General features: G+C 45.2%; 1 protein-coding gene across 3 annotated transcripts in view; it reads right to left on the bottom strand.

Annotated features, from left to right (window-relative positions):
* Positions 1-21,808, bottom strand: part of FOXN3 (forkhead box N3) — a 270,833-nt gene that overhangs the window by 99,768 nt on the left and 149,257 nt on the right. For all 3 annotated transcript variants that reach the window (XM_012640412.1, XM_012640411.1, XM_012640414.1), the window contains exon 4: positions 9,574-9,638. In XM_012640412.1, the coding sequence (XP_012495866.1) occupies positions 9,574-9,638 (65 nt within the window). The remainder of the gene's footprint in view (positions 1-9,573; positions 9,639-21,808) is intronic.

Here is a 21,808-nt window from a genome sequence, read left to right as displayed (position 1 = left end):
GAAACTCTTCCAAAGTCAGAGAGCAATTAGGCAGCAAAGGCAGGGGATGAACTCAGGTATGTCTGATTTGAAAGCCGAGGTCATTTATCCTATGCCTGTGTGCGATCATTCAGAAAGGCCAACAGGAGAGCTGGGTGAGTGGAAACACCAGAAAAAGAGAGGCAGAGGGGGTGGCAGGAGAGACTTATTCTGATTCTGGAAGCTCACACTGGGCCGTGGTAAAGCCTGAGTACACAGGCCACATTCACCCATGTGCGTGCACACACGCCTGCATGCATGCATGCACGCACGCCCAATCTTTCACGTGCACTGCAGCAGGTACTACCCGGAAGCTCTCAGCTCTACCCTCTGGTCGTCAAGGGAACCAAACAAGAACACAAACTTGACCTCTTGCAGTTTGCCAGTGGATGATTTTAAGTCCACTTCTGATGTAATGTGAACAGCTTGCTCAGAATATATTCAAAAAACTTCTTCTTCATCGTTAAGGCTCTGGGCAATTGCATAAAAATATTTCTAGACTTCCATCCAAGCACGGTGAAACACGGCTTCAAGGGGAATGACTTTTCCAATTGTATTTTAAGACGGAACACTCTGATAACAGCAGGCTCTACAGTGCAATGTGATCTGAGGTTGTTGAATTTTTATATTTATCGTCTGATATGATTTAATAGACTAGAAAAATATTTTTAAATGCTCAAAAAATTAAATGATAAGGAAATATTCCTATTGATGAATTGTAATTGGTATAAAATTATATCTGCTAATATAAAATTCATGCAGACTAAAATAAAATATTCATTCTACTAAGGGGTGGGTTGCTCTCATTGTATTAATCTTTGAATGACTAATTTTAAGATTTCCCTTTTTCTCTATCCAGTCTATAAAAATCATAAAATGAATTGTTTAAAATAGTCATGTGTGAGAACAAGGAGGAAAAAAATGTAGCCCCTTAATTACTTAAATGAAAGAAGACAATGTTAAGTATTCATTTCCATCTTTTTGTCTTCTTTTAAATTGCTTTTTAAGTGTTATAACAGGATTCTCCCTCAGCCTCAGTCTGCAAAACACCATAGGACATCTAAATATCTAAGATGGAAAATTGTTTAGAAATATTTTAGTCATTTAGAACCAAAGATTGGGGTGAGTACAGGTTTCTGACCCTGGCTCTGTGACCTTGAGCAGGGCAATTGCTTCAGGCTTTATTTGTCCCACCTGCAAAATGGGAGTAATAATCCATAGGACTGGAATAAAGAATAATATAAAGAATATATCCAACCAAACACAAAGGGTCATCTTATACGATTCATTTATACAAAATGCCCACAACAGGTAAATCCACAGAGACAGAAAGGAGACTGGTGGCTGCCAGGGGCTGGGGGACGAGGAACGCAGAGGGACTGACTACCGCAGAGTGGTATGGCGGGGGGGGTCTCCTCTGCAGATGATGAAACGATTTGGGAACCAGGGAAAACGCCACTGACAGGTACACTGTAAAATCATTCATTTTATGTTACAGGAATTTCACCTCAATTAAATAAAACTAATAGGCATTATAGATAGATGGGAAAATTATGAGTAATTTTTATTTTCATCTTTATATCGTTTGTTTTCTCTAACGAAACACGTTATTTTGATAGTAAAAAGCAGCAGATGTTATTTGGGGGGGAAAGAATTGATGCTAGGGAAAAAAATTACAATATCCTGACAAATTCAAGGAGAGGGGGGCATGCTAATACAAAACCACAGATCCCTGAAACTCCCTTTGCGTCTGGGCGCGGTGGCTCACCCCCGTAATCCTAGCACTCTGGAAGGGCGAGGCAGGAGGATCGCTTGAGCTTGGAAGTTCAAGACCAGCCTGAGCAAGGGTGAGACCTTGTCTCTATTTAAAAATAAAAAATAAAAAATATTTAAAAAACCAAAAAACAAAAAAAATCTTTGCTAAAATTTGCCTCATCCTTCTATGAGGGGGCTCCTGCCTCTTCCCTCATCCTGAAACTCTGTGCCTCTCATTTCAGTGATTTTCCCGTTTCTGACTCAGCGGCAGCTGCTTCGTTGCTGTGGCTGACAGCTACCGCTTTCTCACTATAAATGTGGGTCTTCCACATGGGGGTCAGTTCCCTGCTCCTTTCCCCCCTGTTCCATTCTACACTCCCCAGAAATCTCATCTATGTCTGTAACTTCAATGGTCATTTCTGGATTAACAACTTTCGAAACTTCCTCTCAGTCCCGACCTCCCGCTTCCAACGTCCAGCCTCAGTTTCCACCTCCTGCCGGACAGTTCCCCTGAAACACGAGATTCAGCCCCACACACCCAGCAGGGACCTGGCCCAGGGGCATCTCCTAACGCTCTCGGTTTCATTCCCCCAACCAGCAGCTCCTTCGGATGCCTCTGTTTCTGTCCACAGAACTGCCATTTTCTCTGCGTGTGACACTGGATTTCGTTAAAACGGTCACTATAGACAGTGGTAGAGGGAACGGCTGAAGTTAAAGTCAGACAGCAAAATACAGGACATCTGACGGATGTTTTCTGATTCCAGGTCGGGCTGTAGCCACTGGGGAAGGAGGTGTGACTGGAGATTGGGCAAATTTGGATTCTAAGAGATGGTGAAGATCAGAATTAACCCAAGTCTTCTTTTAAAATTGCATTTCCTTATACATTTTTTAACTAAAGAGCATATTCTCAGTGACCTCAATAAACCTGAGCTATGAGAAAAGTTGGGCAGCACCCCTTTAAATTTGCCTCTGACTGTAAGCAAAAGCAGCCAGCTGACTTCATTGTTGTAGTTACATAAATATCTTTACAAATAACTCAGGGCAGAACAATAAGACAAATGATGCCAAGAATAAAGACCCCCCCCCCAAAACCAAAGGGCCTCGTGGGCCAAAAGAGGACAGAAGGCAATTAGGACTTGGGGGGAAATGTAGAGATGGTTTTCTTTTCCCCTTTTCTGTTATTACTAATTTTTTTTAATGGGTATGCCTGAGGGCAAGAACCAGGAGATTCATGCATTAGGTGGATGTCCTTGTTTCCAAACCAACAAAAGAGTCAGCTTGTGGAGCAGATTAGATGGAAGAAGCCAAAGAGCCCAGGGCTACACGGTCCCACCAAGTGGGGAGGCGGCTGGTGGGGAAGGCTGCGGCAAATCTGCACAAAGCCCGGGACCAACGGCCTCTGTGCGGAGAAGGAAAGAATGCTTGGACTCCAGACCAGAGGCTGTGGCCAGACACGCGTGTCCAGGGGTGACATCCTGGTTCTATCTGAAAGGAAACAGCAGTGGGTTGGCATTGGGAACAGCAATCACATAAAGAGAGGAGTTTGGGGCCAGGCGCGGTGGCTCACGCCTGAAATTCTAGCTCTCTGGGAGGCCGAGGCGGGCGGATTGTTTGAGCTCAGGAGTTCGAAACCAGCCTGAGCAAGAGTGAGACCCCGTCTCTACTAAAAAATAGAAAGAAATGATCTGGACAACTAAAAAAATATATATATAGACAAAATTAGCCTGAGGCAGAAGGATTGCTTGTGCCCAGGAGTTTGAGGTTGCTGTGAGCTAGGATGACACCACGGCACTCTATCCTGGGCAACACAGTGAGATTCTGTCTCAAAAAAAAAAAAAAAAAAAAAAAAAGAGAGGAGTTTGGGAGAATGCTCCTTTGAAGAGTTCTGGAACTTTTCACACGGCATAAACCTGCAAGGATTAATGATGAGAAACCTGAACCATGAAACATTAAAGGTCAAAAAATTTAGCTTTTAGAGAGCATTAGTGAGGTGCCAGGCACTGGACTGGATGTTTTCACGTTCACTGTCCTTTCATCTTCATAAAGATTCTGGGGAACACATCCCATAGCCCCATTTTACAGACAATCAAACCTGAGGCGTAAGGTCAAAGAGCTGGTGCCCGGAGAGGAAGGGATCCAACCATGGCTTGATGTGGCACTAAATCCTGTGCCCTGTCACACAGCCATCTGTGCCCCTGCTGTGTACAGACACTTTCACAGTAAGGAGTATGGCTTGGGATTTGTGAGCGGGTGACTCCTCAAGGAAGCAGTCCTATTTATGAGGACTCAAAGGAGTCTGAGATACGGATATGAACAAACTCTCTTTCACATTTATGTACAAATTCAACAGGATCTGCGCCCCAGTCTCTTGTCCCATCCTGAGAATCGCCCCAGAAAGGGGAAAGAGCACAAGGAAATCCCGTTCAGAAGATTTCAGCCCTATTTTTCTAATTTCATAGTTTTGTAAAATGTTACCATAGCTAACCTTAACTGAGAATTTATCATGAACTATTGTATGTGCTTCATTAACAGGAATTCACCAAATTCCCCCAGAGAGGTTAATCCAATCGCCCAAGAAGCTAAGACAGGGTTTGTTTCCAGGTTGTCCAAATCTATGATATATAATCTATAATCTATATTGCCTCCCTAGGATCCATGAGACCTTTAAACATAGTCCTGTTTGAGGACGGGGATCTTCAGCCAGCCTGCCACCACCCTCTGTCCCCTCCTTGGACCCACAGCAGGCACGGCTGGCTGAAGGTAACTCTAGTTCTCCACTGAGCACAGATAAGCCGCAAAATCCATTCCCACCTATTTTTAGGGAAGTTGCTAGAATGGATCAGAGCTGGTACTCAATAGGGAACCTCTGTCATCCCTGAGGTCCTGACACTCCTTAATTTACACCTGAGGAAAATGAAGCCCTGTGGATGCTCTGTGGCTTGCCCAAGGTCACAAAGTTCACCAAGTAGCAGGGTTGAGACCAGAACCCAGGTCCCCTGATTCGTAATCCAGTGCTCCTTCCAATGATATACCAAGCGCTTGCTCTTGAGCCTTGCACGGCATGAAATACAACCAACGTGAGGTATCTCATACATTTCAGCAGTAAAAACATATAGCAGAATTATGGGAGGGGGTTAGGGTTGTGGAGAGTGGGTGACACACAATATTAGTCCCAGCAAAGTCTGGAAATGAAGCCGACAGAGAACACGGGAAACCAGCCTTCCCCAAAGGGAGTCATCTAACAACCATAACCGATTTCATGCACGTTCTACGGATTGCACACACATTTGTACACTCGTAGGAACAACATACGCCTAACGGCAAAGGAGCTGGTTTCCCATTCCCTAATTTTTTTGGGAGGCGGCAGGGGCTGGGGGGCGCTGTGGCAGTAAGACCCTGCTCTGCACACTGAAAATGCCTTTAAGGATTTCTTTCCATGCGTGAGCTTATCCAGTGGGTCATCAGAAGTGAATGGAAATAAAAACCTGTTATTCGTGTTACAGAAGCTTTCAATTCTACTACTGCATCGTAGGAAAACAGAGTTGATCATAATGAGGGGCCCAATACTGGAGTGATGGAGAAAGGAGGGTGGAGGGAAGACCAGAAGGGCGGCAGGGTGTCAGGTTAGTAGCTGGGAAGGTTTGTAAAACCAGCGGCCTCATCAGTGCTGGTGGCGGTTGGGCTTCCTGGCGGAGTGGCCTGAGCAGCCTTTTCTGAGAAGGGCTGGGACCTGTGGTCTGACCACAGAGTGGGCTGAAACAGGCCCCGGGCTTCCCCTGGCTATCTCCAGCCTAGCCCAGTGCCAGACACACAGACATGTATAACAAAGAGACACTTGCAGGTAGGGCAGTTGCAGGCAGGCCCAGGGAAGGCCTGCTCAGAGCAAGAGCTGGAAAGAAAGTGGGCCAACACGGTCAGCCGGCGTAGAGTTGCTAAGGCAGCAGCATCTCTCTGAACAAAACTCCGCAGGCAGCTCTGAGACCTACGGGGCCTGTAACAGCCAAGAGGGTAGAAGTGGGAGGAAAGATCGGCATGGCTTGTAGCAAATTTTAATAGAAGGCATGACGCTAACAAGAGCAGAGATGCCTTAGTTGTACCAGGATGAAACCATCGGGGACCAGATGAAGGGTCAGACCAGGGGTGAGGAATGTCTTTAATTATGAATCACTGACTCATTATAATAATTCATCCGAGGGTGATGTTTAAATAACATAACCTAAATTTAAGTTTGATGGGTGAATAGAATGTGGGAGAGGAGAGGAAGATAGGGAGTTTGGAAAAGGGAAAATATAAAAAAAAGACTTGATTCATTGAGAAAATACAAGAGATTATTAAACTAATTAAACTAGTAAAACAAAAAATGTATTTCAAACACACAGAGACTGTAACACAGAGACACACAGATACATGTAGAAGGGAGAGTTGGGGACACCTGTCAGCTGGCCACTCTTGCAGGGCTCTGAATAGGCCACACTCTTCTGTTTGGACCCACCCTGGGTCCCCTTTGAACAATAAGCTTGTCCCCTCGTGATGCTCTGCTTGGTCGCCATTGTACAGGAACTGAAGTGCTCTCTAGTCTGCTGAAACCGTCTCTAGCCGCCTAAATGGCATTTAAAATAAATACTGTGAATTGATTAAATGGCCAATTATGTTAAGTACCCATGCCTGGTGTAATCCAAACCAAATCTTACCCCATTATCCTCAAAACTGAGAGGTGATTCAGCAGCCCCTCTTGCCGGTGATTCTGAACCAAAATACAGGCGCCGCACTCGACGTCCAAGAAGGACCTCGAGTACTTGCAGTTAATTCTTACAATTGGTTTTGTGCTGGAAAAAATAAGTGTACTACGTTTCCACTCTAAACCAAACAACTATTAGACCACATCGACTGGTTCCCCATTATAACTATTATGTCATTTTGATTTCAACTTCATTTCGGGTTTTAACTTCCATTCTTTCCTCTCCAGACACTGCATTATTCTTCTCCAACGTATCGTGGAACATATCATGGCATCATCCACAGGTGTCTACGCAACACTCACATTCTGCACCTACCTCATCAACTCTCTGCGGCAACGCTCTCCGGGATGCTACGTGCTCTGGCTGTTCCTTTTCTTGCGATGTCGTTTTTTTTTTTCTATTTCTACACACTCACCATTTATCTGTTTTTCAAGGTCTTGCTCAAGTATCTGTTCTTCCAAGAAGTGACAGCCCCTCTGCTCCCACCCTCCTGACAAAAATAAGTCTCCTTCCTCTCTACTTCAGGGCACATCCGCTCATTTTCCCATCCTGCATCCTTATAGTCTCAGTCCCCAGGGCCACTCCACACAGCAAGTTTTCTCCCACCCTGGTTTAGGCAGTCCTGCTTGTGACCCATAACTCATGACCTATAACTCAGGCTGGCTTCTGCTGGTCAGTCCCCGGGCCCCCAGCATCCTAAAGAGGCTCCTGTGTCACCCCCACATGACAAAACTGCTTTTCCCCTACTTCTAGGAATTGGGTTCTTTGGGGACAGGCATCCCGGTCCTACTTGCCCTCAACCCAAATCCCTGAGGCTGGAACCTATTAACAGAGTTCTTTCCTGGTCTGATTATCTAGAAAACTTTCCTTCCACTTGCTATAGGGAAAAAGAAGAGAGGTGTGCACAATTTTGAAAATGTAAAATACAAAGATTAGAAAGTGATCATAACTCAGGTACATTTTCTGCTACTTGATTCTAACCTAAACCTTCCACTAGCATGACTGGGCAGTTCCCTACTCTACATATTCCTATCTGTATCCTCAAAACTTTTGCTCAAGGGCATTAGCAACTTCTTGATGGCCCGGTACCATCCAGAAAAAGAACACGAAAATATTAATTAGGATGAACACCCATATAGTTCAAAAAATCTTATCACAACAAAAGTGTCTCAAGAACTCTATACAGATACAGCAAATGAAGAAACATCACGGAAAAGAATTAACGTTAACAAATCCCCGCCCACACTCCCAAGCTCTCACCGAGATTCTTCTGATTTTCAAATGAACAACAACAACAAAAAAATGAATGGGTTGTATTTAATTAGATGTAGATTCAATAAGCATCTGAATCTGTACTACTTCAATTCCCTGTGCCTAGAGCAACGAGGGGAATTTTTACCCTGTCAGGGAGAGCAGTCCACATGGAGACAGGATCTCACACGCCATCGGTCAACTTCAGGGACTTTACTGACATTGATATTTCTCTCATGGTTTTGCCCCACACAAACAAACAAAAAACCTAATATGCTTAGAGCAAATCTTACCTAATGTGGAACTGAATGACTAAAATCCTAAAAGAAAAGGCCCTAACAAACAAAATTCCTTTTCTCAAAATAATCCCAACACGAATGATCTTCATATCGCTGCTGTAGTTCCAGAGGAGAAATGGTGATGCACATAACTTTGAAATATACTTGAAAAGAACCCAAAGGCTGATCATAATCAGATTCCACTTACACCATCTGAAGGGAGAACAGATTTTTTTTAATTACATACTAATTTTTGAGAGCGGAGGGAGTTCCTTTTATTTTCTTAAACATTTAGGATATCTACGATGGTTATTAAATTAGAATTAACCAAACTTGCCTGACTAAATTTCACCTGTGCCAAGCAAAAATCCAATGAAATTCTTAGGTTCCCAATTTCACAGGCTATTAAAAAGACAATATGCAATTGTGTGGCCTATACATCAACAACAGAAATGTGATGACGTCTCTCACAATTGTTTGAGCTACTCTGGAAACCTGAAGATAAATGTCTCTCTTCTTAACCATATTTATATTCTACTCCTTCACACACGCTGGCCCTCGGCGTGCACTTTTAAGGGAAAGAGGCTAAGTAGCTGTAAACCAACCAAAAGGCACTAAAATCCCTCACCATCAGCCCAATGTAGTTCTAAAGCTCTTAGTACAGCCAAATCCATCTGCTTTATGGCCCGCGGTGCCAGTCTGACTCTGAGCCAACCCACAGAGGCTGGAGGGGACAGAAAACCAGAAGACCCTTGGAAGCCAGTCAATTCAAGTTTACCTACAGAACAGATATCCAAGACAGTGAGAACCCAAAAGTGATTTCTAAAAGTATTTAAAATGTATCTTTTTGTTGTTTTTAACCATTTATTCTTCTTCAGCTTTGATCATTTCAAAAGAAACTTAATAGCAAAAATACAGATCAAAGGCAATTTGAATTCCTTGAGCACACTCCATAGGACGACAGTTCAAGGCAGCTGAAGATGGGCTGGACGACAGCCAGGGTGTCATCGCAGATGGCACTTGTGGGGACCAGGGAAGGGTGACTGCTCTCCGAGCCTCAGAAAAAACCAGGGCCAACCTTCCAGGCACACGTGGACATCAGGGGACAGCCAGGAATGCGTGCATCTCCACGACGCCAAAATGCCAGGACATCCAAACCGTCCTTTGTCAGCCCATGCGTTTGAAATATGGAAAGGAGTTTGCTTTTATCAGCCCAGTCTATGACACTGTCATGTCCTAATTGCCACGTAACACCGATTTCACCAACGCAAGCCGATCACTTCTAGAATTTTGACAGCAGGCCAAAGAAGCGATCTTCAGAGGCCTAGTTTCAGACTCACAACTCACAGCAACCAAGAGACCTGAGTAGGAAGAAATAAAGAGAAGTAGACAAACAGACCCTACCCACAACAGTCACACTTCTCCAAAGAGCAACCACTCCTAAACAGGACAGAAGTCTCCTGGTTGACACCAAGCACAGAGGAGTGGTGACAGGGGGTGAGGGACAGGAGGAGGGGCTCCTAGAGACCTACCTTGGAGAAGGGCTCCGTTTCTCTTGAAGAAGGTACTGCCCGGCCAGATGGGTGGACCTGATGTGCTGAAAGACAAGAGAAACTGACATCAGGGTGGGCTCGTTTACACTCACTCACCCTCAGAATGCCCTCACACCATTTCCGCAAGTATGAATTCTTGACAGCTGCTGAAAATGTCTCTTTAAAAACCATCAGGTTTTGCTTTATTAGAAACGGGCTTCCTATTTCACAGTGCAGGACCTATCTGTGTGTGAGTATTCTGACTACGTGTCTTGATCCTGCTCACTCACACCTGAGCACTGAAGTCACCTGTAGGTCACCTAAACAGCATGGCAAATTCCTGTGGTTCTAAGGCATAGGTTATACCTGAAGAATATTTGCTAACCTGTTCATAATTTCATGAATTTAAGTGACAAAGAACTCCTATCTGTGTCTTCTGAGACCAAGTGGTTTTTCTGACACTTCCTGGTGCCATCTGCTTGTTACAAATGCAAACTTGCCTTTCTTTCTCAGCACTTCTACCACTAAATCCTTAATACACAGAGATGACCTTGACCAACTTCCTCCTTCCCCCACTGCTCTTGTTTCGTATCCTGTTTTCAATTTCTTGGCTTAAAATGTTGCACTCCATACCCTATAAAACATTTTGCAGCTATGTTACCACCCACAGTCTGGTAACAGGAGAGGCAAGAAAATAAGAAAGATCAATATATCACAAAGACACTTACTGCATCTACAGATGAGCATTTTCACTGTTTTAAGACATTCAGTGGAAAACTTTATAACCAAGCTAGTCTTAGTGAAATAACCTTAGAGTGGAAAAGAGGTTATTCTAAATCAAGGATTGGTTTAGATTAATGTTAGAATGCACTTAGTCAAAACTGTTACTACATCCAGCCCAAGAGGCAATATAAATTACTTTCACCAAAATAGTATATGGCAAATGATATTGGTTAATGCATTATCAATCACCTTCAACATTAAAAAAATAAATAATTGGTCTGAGAAATACATTTGTAAGTTCGGCAGACAGACAGACAGACAGACACACACACACACACACAGAAATCTGAAGGCTATACAACAAATGCTTCATCAGTCAACCGGAGTCTCCAGTTATGTAGGACAGCAATACTGTTAGCAAGGAGAAATGCCAACGACACATTCTGCTGACTGGAATTTCATTACCAGAGGTACAAATAGTGCAGCAGGTATGTCCCTATGGACACATTACATGATTGAGGAGGAGTAGGGAGGGAAGAAGAAAAGACCTATAGCATAAAACTACCATTACACATCAAAATAAGGTCAAACGTGTTAGAATACACCTACAGTGAACCTTGATCTTAATGAAGCTTTTTGTTTTATTTTGTTTTGGAGCCACCTGACTAAAATTAAACTAGAATGATGCATCTCAGCTACTGTTTTTCCTGCAGCCCCGATTCTCAGCCCTGGCAGGTGTGACCTCTGAGTGGCCAGGAGTTGCACAGGACGACAGAAGACTCGGCTGGGTCTCAGGATGACAGCAGCAAGCAGATTGCTCTTCCATCTGATTCTTATCCTATTCCGTTTGGGGGCTTTTAGGGCTCAAAGTTGCATGAAGAATAATGTGCATTAAAATACTTGAGATTATCTTTTAACAATCCCAGCAAGCTCTCAGGGTTTTACCACCTTATTTTTATAACAAAGCAGGAAACAGTAAGCTGGCTGTTGCCAACATCAAATCACATGATTTATAAAGATATTTAAAAACTGAGGACTTCATTATGGAGGAGTTGGTGCTTCTAGAGAATTCCATAATTGAGTATTACTGCAGGAGCCTCAATATCCAGCTTACTTCCACCCAAATCTCCTCTTTGTCCTGACCTTGATTTGGCTGAAAACTGAGTAGACACCAGGGATGGCGCAAATGTGAGAAAAGAACGTTGGGTAAATCCAGTGATTTAAATAAAGGAAATTCTCTGTGTGATAGAAATCTACCTAAAGATTCCTACAACACCCTTCTAATGTACTTAAGTCGCTGATCACTATTCTACATTCATTGTGAGGAGCTGTGGATCTCGTCTCTCCAGTAGTGGAGAGAGACGTGGACAGGCCACCACCTTCTCTCGTCCGGCCCTCGTTGAAACTGATGAATTCACTGTGGTCTCTTTCCAGCTCGAGGTAGGCCGGTCCCTGCCATGCTAACCGCAAAGCTTTTGAACTCCTCAGTCCCCTATTCTACACTCTTCTTTGGGATGGTCCCTCAGAATATCTTCTAACGGTTGGGAGATTCAAAGATTTATTAAGCCTCTATTGAGAACTGTGCTTGGCGTTGAGAAAGACGGGGGGAAATTAAAAACCATATTTTATGACTTCTAAGAACTTGCTTAACCACAGTAATTCAGAGAAGAAGCTAGAGGCCGAAGTCTTTGAGGGAGGAGCTGCAAACTACCCGTTCACGTGGCAAGCCGAGAGGAGGGGAGAGTGGGGTACTCTGCACATCCAGCCACATAAATGCCAGTGACTTACGGGAAATGGCCACGACGGCACCCTTAACCCTAACTGAGTCGGTTTTAACCACCCTACAATGGTGCCCACATTGCTTGACACTGGGATCAAGTTACCATTTACTGAGCACAGTAACCAACACTTTTCCATGGGATCCTCCAATTCTATGGAATGGGCAGGGCAGAAACTACCTTCCCTGTTCTACAGATGAAGAGACAGAGGTCCTGAGAGGTGAAGGGACTTGCCCAAGGCCTCACAAAAGACCAGACCAGGGCTTCTGGTGCCAGCCCACTACCGCAGGGATACACACACCAATGGCCCCAATTTCATTTCTAATCTTCCAGCTTTCTTCTCCTGCTCTTCCAGCACTAGACTCTAAGTACTTCCCCATGGAAGAAGGCTATGGATGGTATTTTGTTAGGAATCTCTCCAAGGCAAAGTCCCAGGCTGGAAAAAGCAATCAGATTAACCATATGTGAAAGACACATAGGCTCACATTAGCAGAAACAATACAATGCTGGCGCCACTGTGACAAAGGAAGCAGACCAATAGATTACGAGGGCCTTGCCTGCCAGAAAGGCAGTTTGTGAACTGGCATTTGAGAACACGGATCCAGTTGATTGGTAAAACCAGCACTTAGCCAGCGAGTCCCCAGAGATGAGTGATACCTTCCTCAACAGCACCCCGTGCATCCGCCAGAGACTCGCACGCCTCAGTCACTCCCTGGGCCCCACACTCTCAGCTGCACTACCTCCAGCTCCCAAGGGGACACGGCGAGTCAACAGGTCGTACGTCGAAGGTGGCTTTCGGCATAATGATGTGATCTGTCGTGTGCTCTCTCTACACCCATAATTGCTGTGAGCCTTAATCATTGTGAGAACCAGCTGGATTGTAAACCTAGACCCTGGGAGGTTCTGGCAAGGCCCACACCTGTGTTCACAAGCCTGCACTTGCTGTGGTTCTAACGAGAAGCAAATTAAGAAGAGTAGTTTTTCCTGAGAACCCAGCTGCCAAATGTGAAATGGAATATCTAAAAGAGAGACTAGGACGCCATAACACGGATGAAACTTATGCTAAGTGAAATAAACCTGCATAAAGAAGACAAATACCGGCTGATTCCACTTACATGAGGCACCTGGAGCGGTCCAATTCCTAGAGACAGAAAGCTGCCGGAGGCCGGGAGGTGAGGGGGAAGTGGGAGTTTAATGAGTACAGAAGTTTGGTTTTGCAAGATGCAAAAAGTTCTGGAGGTTGGTTGCACAACCTTGTAAATGTACTTATCACTTAACTGAACTGCACACTTAAAAAATGGTTAAGATGGTAAATTTTATGTGTATTTTACCACAGTTACAATTTTTTTAATGTATACAGGAAAGAGGGAGGTAGAGAAGGGAGGGAGGCAATGAGAGTGGGGTGGGGACTTGGGGAGCAAGGAAGAAACAAAGAAGGGAGAGAGAGTCATAGGAAGGACTCTGGAAGAAGTACGTAGCCAGACTTGCCCATCCTAATCTAGTACTCGGGGAAGGTAGAGCTGGGCCACGCCACTCCTTAAGCAACTGATCACAGATTCCCGTCATATTCTTAGCACTGGAAACCAACAGTGATGGCAATCCCCTTGCATGTGTGACACCTGCCATCAGACTGTGTTCTCCCAGGAATAAAACAGAGCAGTTGTCAAGAAGAGGAATCCCTGAAAAAAGATCCTTGGAATTCTATTGTTCTACCATCTAACTGTGGCTAATCACCGGGAGATAAAAGAAAAACAAATCTGCTCTATGCCACACCCTAACACGGACCCCTCAGTGAAGGATGCCAGTCATTGACATTCAGAACGCAGCAACTGGGAGCAAACTGGACAGAGACATGTGTGGGAAGGTTTTGAACTTCACAGAACGTCACTCACAGTTTGAGAAGCATCACTAAGAGCACAGGTGAAAGTTCAGAGTTCTCCGGGACACTCTCGACACTTTCATAACCTTCCAAATAATAAAACTTGGGCACCTTGACAATGAAAAGGGATCTCAGTGGCCACCTGGTCCAATCCACAGTGTAGTGGAGAGAGCACAGAATTTGGACTCAGGAAATTTGTTCAAAACACAGACTGAAAGTCTTTGAACTTGTCCAAGTCTCAATTCCATGCCTGTAAGCTGGAGGCAAGTGATAGTATCTAGTGTGTGAAAACGAAACAAGATGATGGGTATAAAAAGAAGATGCTCCGTAAACTGCAGAGATCCCTGTGGTAGTCTTGATTACCAGAAAACTGCAGTTCAGAGAAGTTAAGCGACGTGCACAAAGCCACACAGCAACATGGCGGCAGTTCGCAGCTGGGTGCCACACTGTGTCCCAGACATTGTCACTTGGCTCTTTTCTCCATTCCTTGACGGATGAGGTGACTGCACCTCCCGTCTATCTTCCCCTTTTCTTTTAAGGATGGTTTGAGATCTTTGGTTTGAGATGATAGTCTCGTATGATCTGTAGTCCAAAGTAGCAACAAACAATTTCTAAAAATCAATGGGCTGGAAGAAGCAGCTTTACAGATGCCACCTCCTCTACAAGAGGCTAAAAAAGGACAACTCCACGTAAAAACCTGCACACATGTGAACTGGCAAGCAATCAACAGGCAGAAGAGACCAGGTGGAAATCTACCAGGACTGGCCCATTTCAGAAGCTGACAACCTTTGGGGGGCATCACTGAAGTGATCAGACAATAGCCATCTAGGACCACAAAAACTGTAACTGAGAGAGTGACCAGATAATTCTGAGGACAATACACCCATCATGGTAAGAAATGGAATCACTCTGTCATCTCAGCCAAATGGTGAAACTGGAGACTTATCCTGATCTCAACAGGATCGGCCTACAAATATTTCTTTTGTGCCCGCTGCCGCTGAAGCCCTGGATATGCTGGGGGCCAAATGGCTTTCAGGATCTGCCACAGGTGGCAGCTGTGCTAGGGCAAGATCTATTGTGTTATTTTAAATATACTGATGTTTCGTCATGTTCCACAAAGTATGCCATGAAGCTGATTCCTCGAACATGTTTGAGAACTGCCACTGACCTGTGGCAGGGTTTCTTAACCTCAGCATTATCGACATTTTGGGCTGGGTAATTCTTGTCCTGGGGTGCTGCCCTGCGCATGGTAGGATGCTCTGCAGCCTCCCTGGCTTCTACCCACCACATACCAGTAGCGCCCACTGCACCAGCTGTGATAACCAAAAATGCCTCCAGATGTTGCTGTGCATCCAACAGGTGATAAAACTGCCCCCAAATGAGGGCTCGACGAAGCTGGCCCCATCTCTCCACTCATCAAGTCCCGAACCCCCTCCACGTCCTGGCAGGCAACATCACCTCCTCCTTTCGAAACCACAGACATTCCATTCCGCCTAAGTGCACTGGCTGCCATCTCTGCCCACACCTGCACCTTCTTCCTTGAGTAACATCTCTATTGCTTTTCTTTTTTTCTGCAAACTTTCCTCCCTCCGTCACCTCCTGTCTTTGCTCACCTCCCCCTTCCCAGGACTAATAGCTTCTTATCTTAACCATCACCAAACATCAATTGGCGTCCAAGGGTTTCTCTCAGCTCCCATAGCTCTGCCCTGCCTTCACACAGCGCAAGGGGCGGGCGCTGCGAGCCTGGCCTCTACTCCTTCATGTCACTGCCACAGTCCCCTTCCTGGCAGGGGTCACTAGGGTCACCCAACCACCCAGCCATTCAAGGGTGCTGGGGTTTGCATGTGTCCCCTCGAAAATTCAGGTGTTGCCAATGTGACAGCACTAAGAGGTGGGGCTTTCAAGAGGTGATTAGGCCATATGAGGGCTCCTTGCTCATGAATGGGATTGGGTGCCCTTATAAAGGAGCTTGAAGGAGGGCATCAACCCCTTCTGCCCTCTGCCTTCTGCCACACGAGGACACAGCGTCCCTCTCCTCTGGAGGAGGCAGCATTCAAGGCGCCAGCTCAGAAGCAGACCTCACCAGGCAACGAACCTACTAGCATCTTGATCTGGGACTTCCCAACCTCCAGAACCACAAGAGAGACATTTCTGCTATTTATAAATTACCCAGGTAAGGTATAAACAATATACATTTTTATATAATTTTGTTACGATAACACAAACAGACTAAGATGAAGGGTAACTGCCCTTGATGGTACTACCGCCCCTCCCCTCCCCATGGCATGCCCTCCCACACCCATGGAAGAGGCTTTTTCTCCCAAATGTGTGCACTTCCATTACTTTTGACTGATCTCTTTACATTCCATTCCACTGTCAGACTCAACACACCCTCCTAGCCTGTTCTGCTCCTGTACTCTCCTGTCTGCAGAGTCTGCCAGCTCTCTGTCCTGTCTCGGCCCCACAGTTACGGCCGTTCTCAGAGTTTCAGCTCTTCCCCACTTTCCACTCGTGCTCTCTTCCCAGGAGAGTCCATGGAAACTCTGGGCTTTCCATTTCTCTACCTCTAGCTGATCTTGTCTCCAGACTCTGGAATGCGTCTCCTACTGGGTCCCCACACAGCATTCAGCTGCCCCTACGTCCCATCCACTCAAACCAGGGGCAGCTTCTTGCCTCTGCTGGTCCCCGGGACGCTTTCCGAACGGCCCTGGATTTGTCAGTGCCTGCACTGGTTTCCTAGGGCTGCCATAACAAAGTACTACACACTGGGTGGCGAAAGCAGCAGAAATTTATCATGTCACAGTTCTGGAGGCCAGAAGTCTGAGATCAGGGTGTCAGCAGGCTGGTTCCTTCAGAGGCTGTGAGGAAGATCTGTTCCGGCCTCTGGTGGTTTGCTGGCCATCTCTGGAGTTCCTTGGCATGTGGAAGAAACACCCTGACATCTGCCATCGTGTCCGCCAGAGCCCCAGCCTCCGTGTCAACAGAGCATCTCATTTTTCATGTGTCTTACACATTAAGTTTTCACGTAATTCATCATTTGAAGAGTTTGGTGGCTACGAAAGTGTGGAAGCTTATAGGGCAGGGTTCTACGCCCCTCAGAAACTCTCCCATTCATTCCTGACATGTTCCTCCTGCCCTCCAATATGCCACCAGACCTGGTCTCCAGAACACACGTGTACCCTGCGTGTTTCTCGGGTCCATCTGAGCCCGTTCTCTCCCTCTCTGCTTGCAATGCGCTCTCGTCGCCTGGTCACGTCCCATCCATCCTTTGAAGTTCAATTCAAATCTCAGTTCCCAGGGGCACTTTATCTAGCCCCTTTCACCCTACAACCTCTCCCTCCTCTGAATCCTGCTGGCAATTACCGTCCCTACAGCTCATTTGGGAATTAATCACACTCTGTGGTGTTTTCCCATTCCGATGTCTTATACCTCTAATTCTCTGTCCACAGGTCTGTGTGTCTCGCCTTACCATGGCAAACATCACGTGGCTAACGGTGATTCCCCTCCTAAAACTTGGCCAAGTTCACTGAACACAGAAGACAGTTGTCATTACTCACTAAGTGATTTTGAAAACTAGCAGGAATGCTATGTGCACGTCCCAAAGAGAATTATTTCAAACACTAAGGATTAAAAAGAAAAATCTCTTCTGGACATAATTAAATGTTTTACAAAAGAACTAGCCTATGCAGTAACATGTCTTCTTCCACTATCATCATCTCTAACAAAAACTCAAAAATCTTTACAAATGGAAACAAAATTATAAATCTCAACATTGATGGTAAGTAATAGGTTAGGTAATTTGGATTACTCTTTTCTGTGATTTCTTGATTACTTAGGAATATATAAATAACTAGATAAGTACGTGTATATTTTTGATAGTACAGAATGCATGTTTGGGTATATATTGAAGAAATTCTGCTTAAAACCGTGGCTACAATTTTAGATGCATACAGCTCATGATACATCTTACCAACAGATGCAAAGGTGTTTATCATTATCTTTGTGCTACACAGTTTCTAATTTTACATATGAAAACCAAGGCATCATTCAGCATAAAGTACATTATTTGCATGATATATTTGCATTTGTAAAACACCCACATTTACTTTTACTGCTTAATGGGCCCTGGTTTAAATGGGCCACTCTATATAAATGGAGCACACTGGTTCTCAACTCAATGGTGCTGATAAGAAAACTACTCCTTTTAGATGCAAATGAACCTACTAATCACAATTAAAATGGTGGAGTAGAGGGAAGCTGAGCAGCTGTTCCAAGAGCTGCAAGTCTAGTAGGGCCAGTTTGGTTCTAGCTTAATCCCTAGAGCAGCAGCCTGGGACTTCCCCAGAGGACATCTGCACAGTGGCCCCAGGGATAAACTCAGCATTTCCAAAGGCGCTGGAAGAAAGGAGAAACAGTTCTGGACTCTGGGCCAACCATGCTAGTGTGGCCAGACCTATTCATGGTGTCCGTTATCCCAAACCTGTCTGTAGGGCCAGATTTTAAGTGATTCAGTTCAAAGGACAGAAGTGGAGTAGTAGGCAGGAGAATTCCATTTGTAAAACCGACAGAGGGAAGGCAAGACACACATAGGAAAACTAAGTAAGTAACCGTTTAAGACATTACCCTGATTAATGCCACAAGGCAGCACAAGAGACATCCCCTAAAATGGTGCGGCCACTCTGAAAAATAGCATGGCGGTTCCTCAAAAAATTAAACATAAGATTCCACAGTTCCACTTATGGGTATATACTCAAAAGAACTGAAAGCAGGGACTCGAAGAGATACTTGTACACCCATGTTTATAGAAACATTATTCTCAATACCCAAGAGGTGGAAGCAACCCAAGTGTTCCTCAATGGACGAATGGATAAACAAAATGTGGATATATAACACATGCAAGGGAGTATTATTCAGCCTTTAAAAGGAAGCAGATGCCAACATACACTAAAACATAGATGAACCTTGAGGACATTATGCTAAGAGCAATAAGCTAGTCACAAAAAGACAAATACTGTATGATTCCACTTATATGAGGTATCTAGGGCAGTGGTCCCCAACCTTTTAGCACCAGGCACTGGTTTCATGGAAGACAATTTTTCTACAGTCTGGGGATGGAGGCTGGGGGACAGGGGATGATTTCAGGATGATTCAAGCGCATTACATTTATTGCGCACTTAAACCTCTCTGCTAATGACAATCTGTATTTGCAGCCGCTCCCCAGCGCTAGCATCACCACCTCAGCTCCACCTCAGATCATCAGGCATCAGATTCTCATAAGGAGCATGCAACCTAGATCCCTCACATGCGCAGTTTATAGTAGGGGTCCTGCTCCTATGAGAATCTAATGCCCTTGTTGATCTGACAGGAGGCGGAGCTCAGGAGGTGATGCAAGCGATGGGGAGCAGCTGTAAATACAGATGAAGCTTCACTTGCTCACCTGCTGTCCACCTCCTGCTGTGTGGCCCAGTTCCTAACAGGCTACAGGACTGGTCCTCATCCTGGGGGTTGGAGACCACAGATCTAGCATAGTCAAATTCATAGAATAGTGGTTTCCCGGGGCTGGAGGCAGGGAGGGAATGGGGAGTGGTTGTTTAATGAGTACAGAGTTTCAGTTTTGCAAGATGAAAAAAATTTTGGAGTTGGATAGTGGTGATGGTTGTACAATAATATAAATGTACTTAATACCACTGAAGTATATGCTTAAAAATGGTTGAGATGACAAGTTTTTTTTCAAATGTACTTTACCACAACTTAATAAACAATAAATAATAGGCAGATAAATAGATAGATACACATATAAACAGACACTCCCTAATGGCCGGCCAGACAGTACACAGGGCAGGTAATGTCCTGCTCCTCCCTTCCAAGGGTCTGGAAATGAGGGCGGTTTGCCCACTCTCTTTTGCCTCGCTTATCCATTAATTGAATAAATATCCTTTTACGTTGCTGTGTGGACACAGCAACAAAGTGACAGTCCTGTCCTCTAACAATAGGACATGGATGCAAATAGATAAAGGATTCTGGGTTGTACAGAGGAGGACACACAGCTCTGGACGCTGCCATGAGGCCACTGCCTTCAGATCCCTTTTTAGTATCAGTGAAAGAAACAAGATGCTAGAACCTTCTGGACAATGGCACTCTTGTTGAGTAGAAACCGTTGGCAACCCGCTCTTCCACAAGGTCTACCCTGACTCCTTGACCTGGTCTGACTCTTCTCTGAGCCCCAGCAGTGCTACCGTGGACTTCCAAGCCACCAGTGCTGCCAGTTCTCCAGCTGCCTCCCCGAAAAACTACAGATCCTCGAAAGGGACCATATACTTCGGGAGCTCAGCACAGGGCCTTGTACCCAGCATGTGCTCAATAAATGCTGGCCATGACCACAGCCCAGAGAGTAGCTCTTCAACATGCTCTCTTTGATGTACTCCTGGGGAGCTGAAACCTGGAGGCTTTGCTCCATCCCACGGAAATTCTCCATCTCAGCTTCACTGACCCACAAATACAGACACCAAGTCCCTCAAGGAGCAGCGTGTGGGATGCTGGCAGGCCTCTGAGAGAGAGATGGCCAAAGGTGGCATTGGGACAGCTCCCATGTCCTCTCTTCTCACCATGCTGGCCCCAGAGGGGAACCGGGTCTGGACCAGTCTGGGCTGAAGGGGACTCTGAGACTGAGGAACTCCAGCCCTTCTCTCCTTCCATTGGCAATGGTTTCATGGAGATCTTGACAACAGTGCAAAGGGGTCCAGTTTAACAGGTGGAACCAGTGGGTGACTTTAGACAATGTTAATGTGGCTGGAGTGCTCTGATACAAGTGACAAAACCTCTATCCAAGAAGGCTGGCCACACTTGCATCTTCTGTCCTGTGACAACCGTGTAGTTTTGAGGTGGTGACAACCACACACTGCCCATCAGATAATGCTAACAACATCACCATCTCATTACTCCATGAACTAATGCAACTGTCACAGAAAATACTTCAAAAATAGAGACAAAAGTCATTATGACCTATTTACCTTTCAGACTTCTAGAAATCAAGAGATGTAAATATTTAATCCAAGTTTTTGACGCAGTCTGATTCCTGGTACTTCCTATGATGCTGAAAACCAGTCACAGACCAGAAAATAACCTATTTGTGGGAAAACTGTGATTGCCCTTGATTATTCATTTCCTCCCTCTGAGAGCCAGGCCCATCCCACAGCCCACTATGAAGATGGGAGACATAAATGCCAATTTTGGAAAGCTGATGACATAGAGGGGGACACCTCTGTGTAAACGCTGTATCAGGAGAACCAAATCCAGGCACTCAAACGCTTAAATTGTAGGCAACAGTGCAGAAGTTTATTTTTTAAGAAAAACGTTTTTCCTATGGTTTATTGGATCTATTTATGGTTGGCTTCAAAGCGACAAAAAGCTATTTTAAATTTCCAAAAAGCAAATTATGTCTGCCAAGGCAACAGATGACTGTGATTGGCGTCTGCATTTTTTTTTTTTTTTTTTGAGACAGGGTCTTGCTCTGTTGCTTGGGCTAAAGTGCAGTGGCATCATCACAGCTCACTGCAACCTCAAACTCCTGGGCTCAAGCGATCCTTCTGCCTCAGCTTCCCAAGTAGCTGGGACTACAGGTGTGTGTCACTGTGCCCAGGTAATTTTTCTATGTTTTTGTAGAGATGGGGTCTCGCTCTTGCTCAGGCTGGTCTCGAACTCCTGACCTTACGTGATTCTCCCTCCTGGTAGCATCTGCACCTTAACTCTGTATTTGTACTGAGATTCTCTGCTGGGCATACAGAGCTGGCCCTGCCCCAAAGATGTTCCCTCTACTCCTTGCTTTCCATGTGATCTCTGGCCACCTCCCACCACC

This window comes from Propithecus coquereli, unplaced genomic scaffold, assembly GCF_000956105.1.
Source record: "Propithecus coquereli isolate 6110/MARCELLA unplaced genomic scaffold, Pcoq_1.0 Scaffold152, whole genome shotgun sequence".
NCBI classification, from domain to species: Eukaryota; Metazoa; Chordata; class Mammalia; order Primates; family Indriidae; genus Propithecus; species Propithecus coquereli.
The sequence above is the reverse complement of the archived record's forward strand: the minus strand, read 5'-3'. Positions and strand labels throughout refer to the sequence as shown.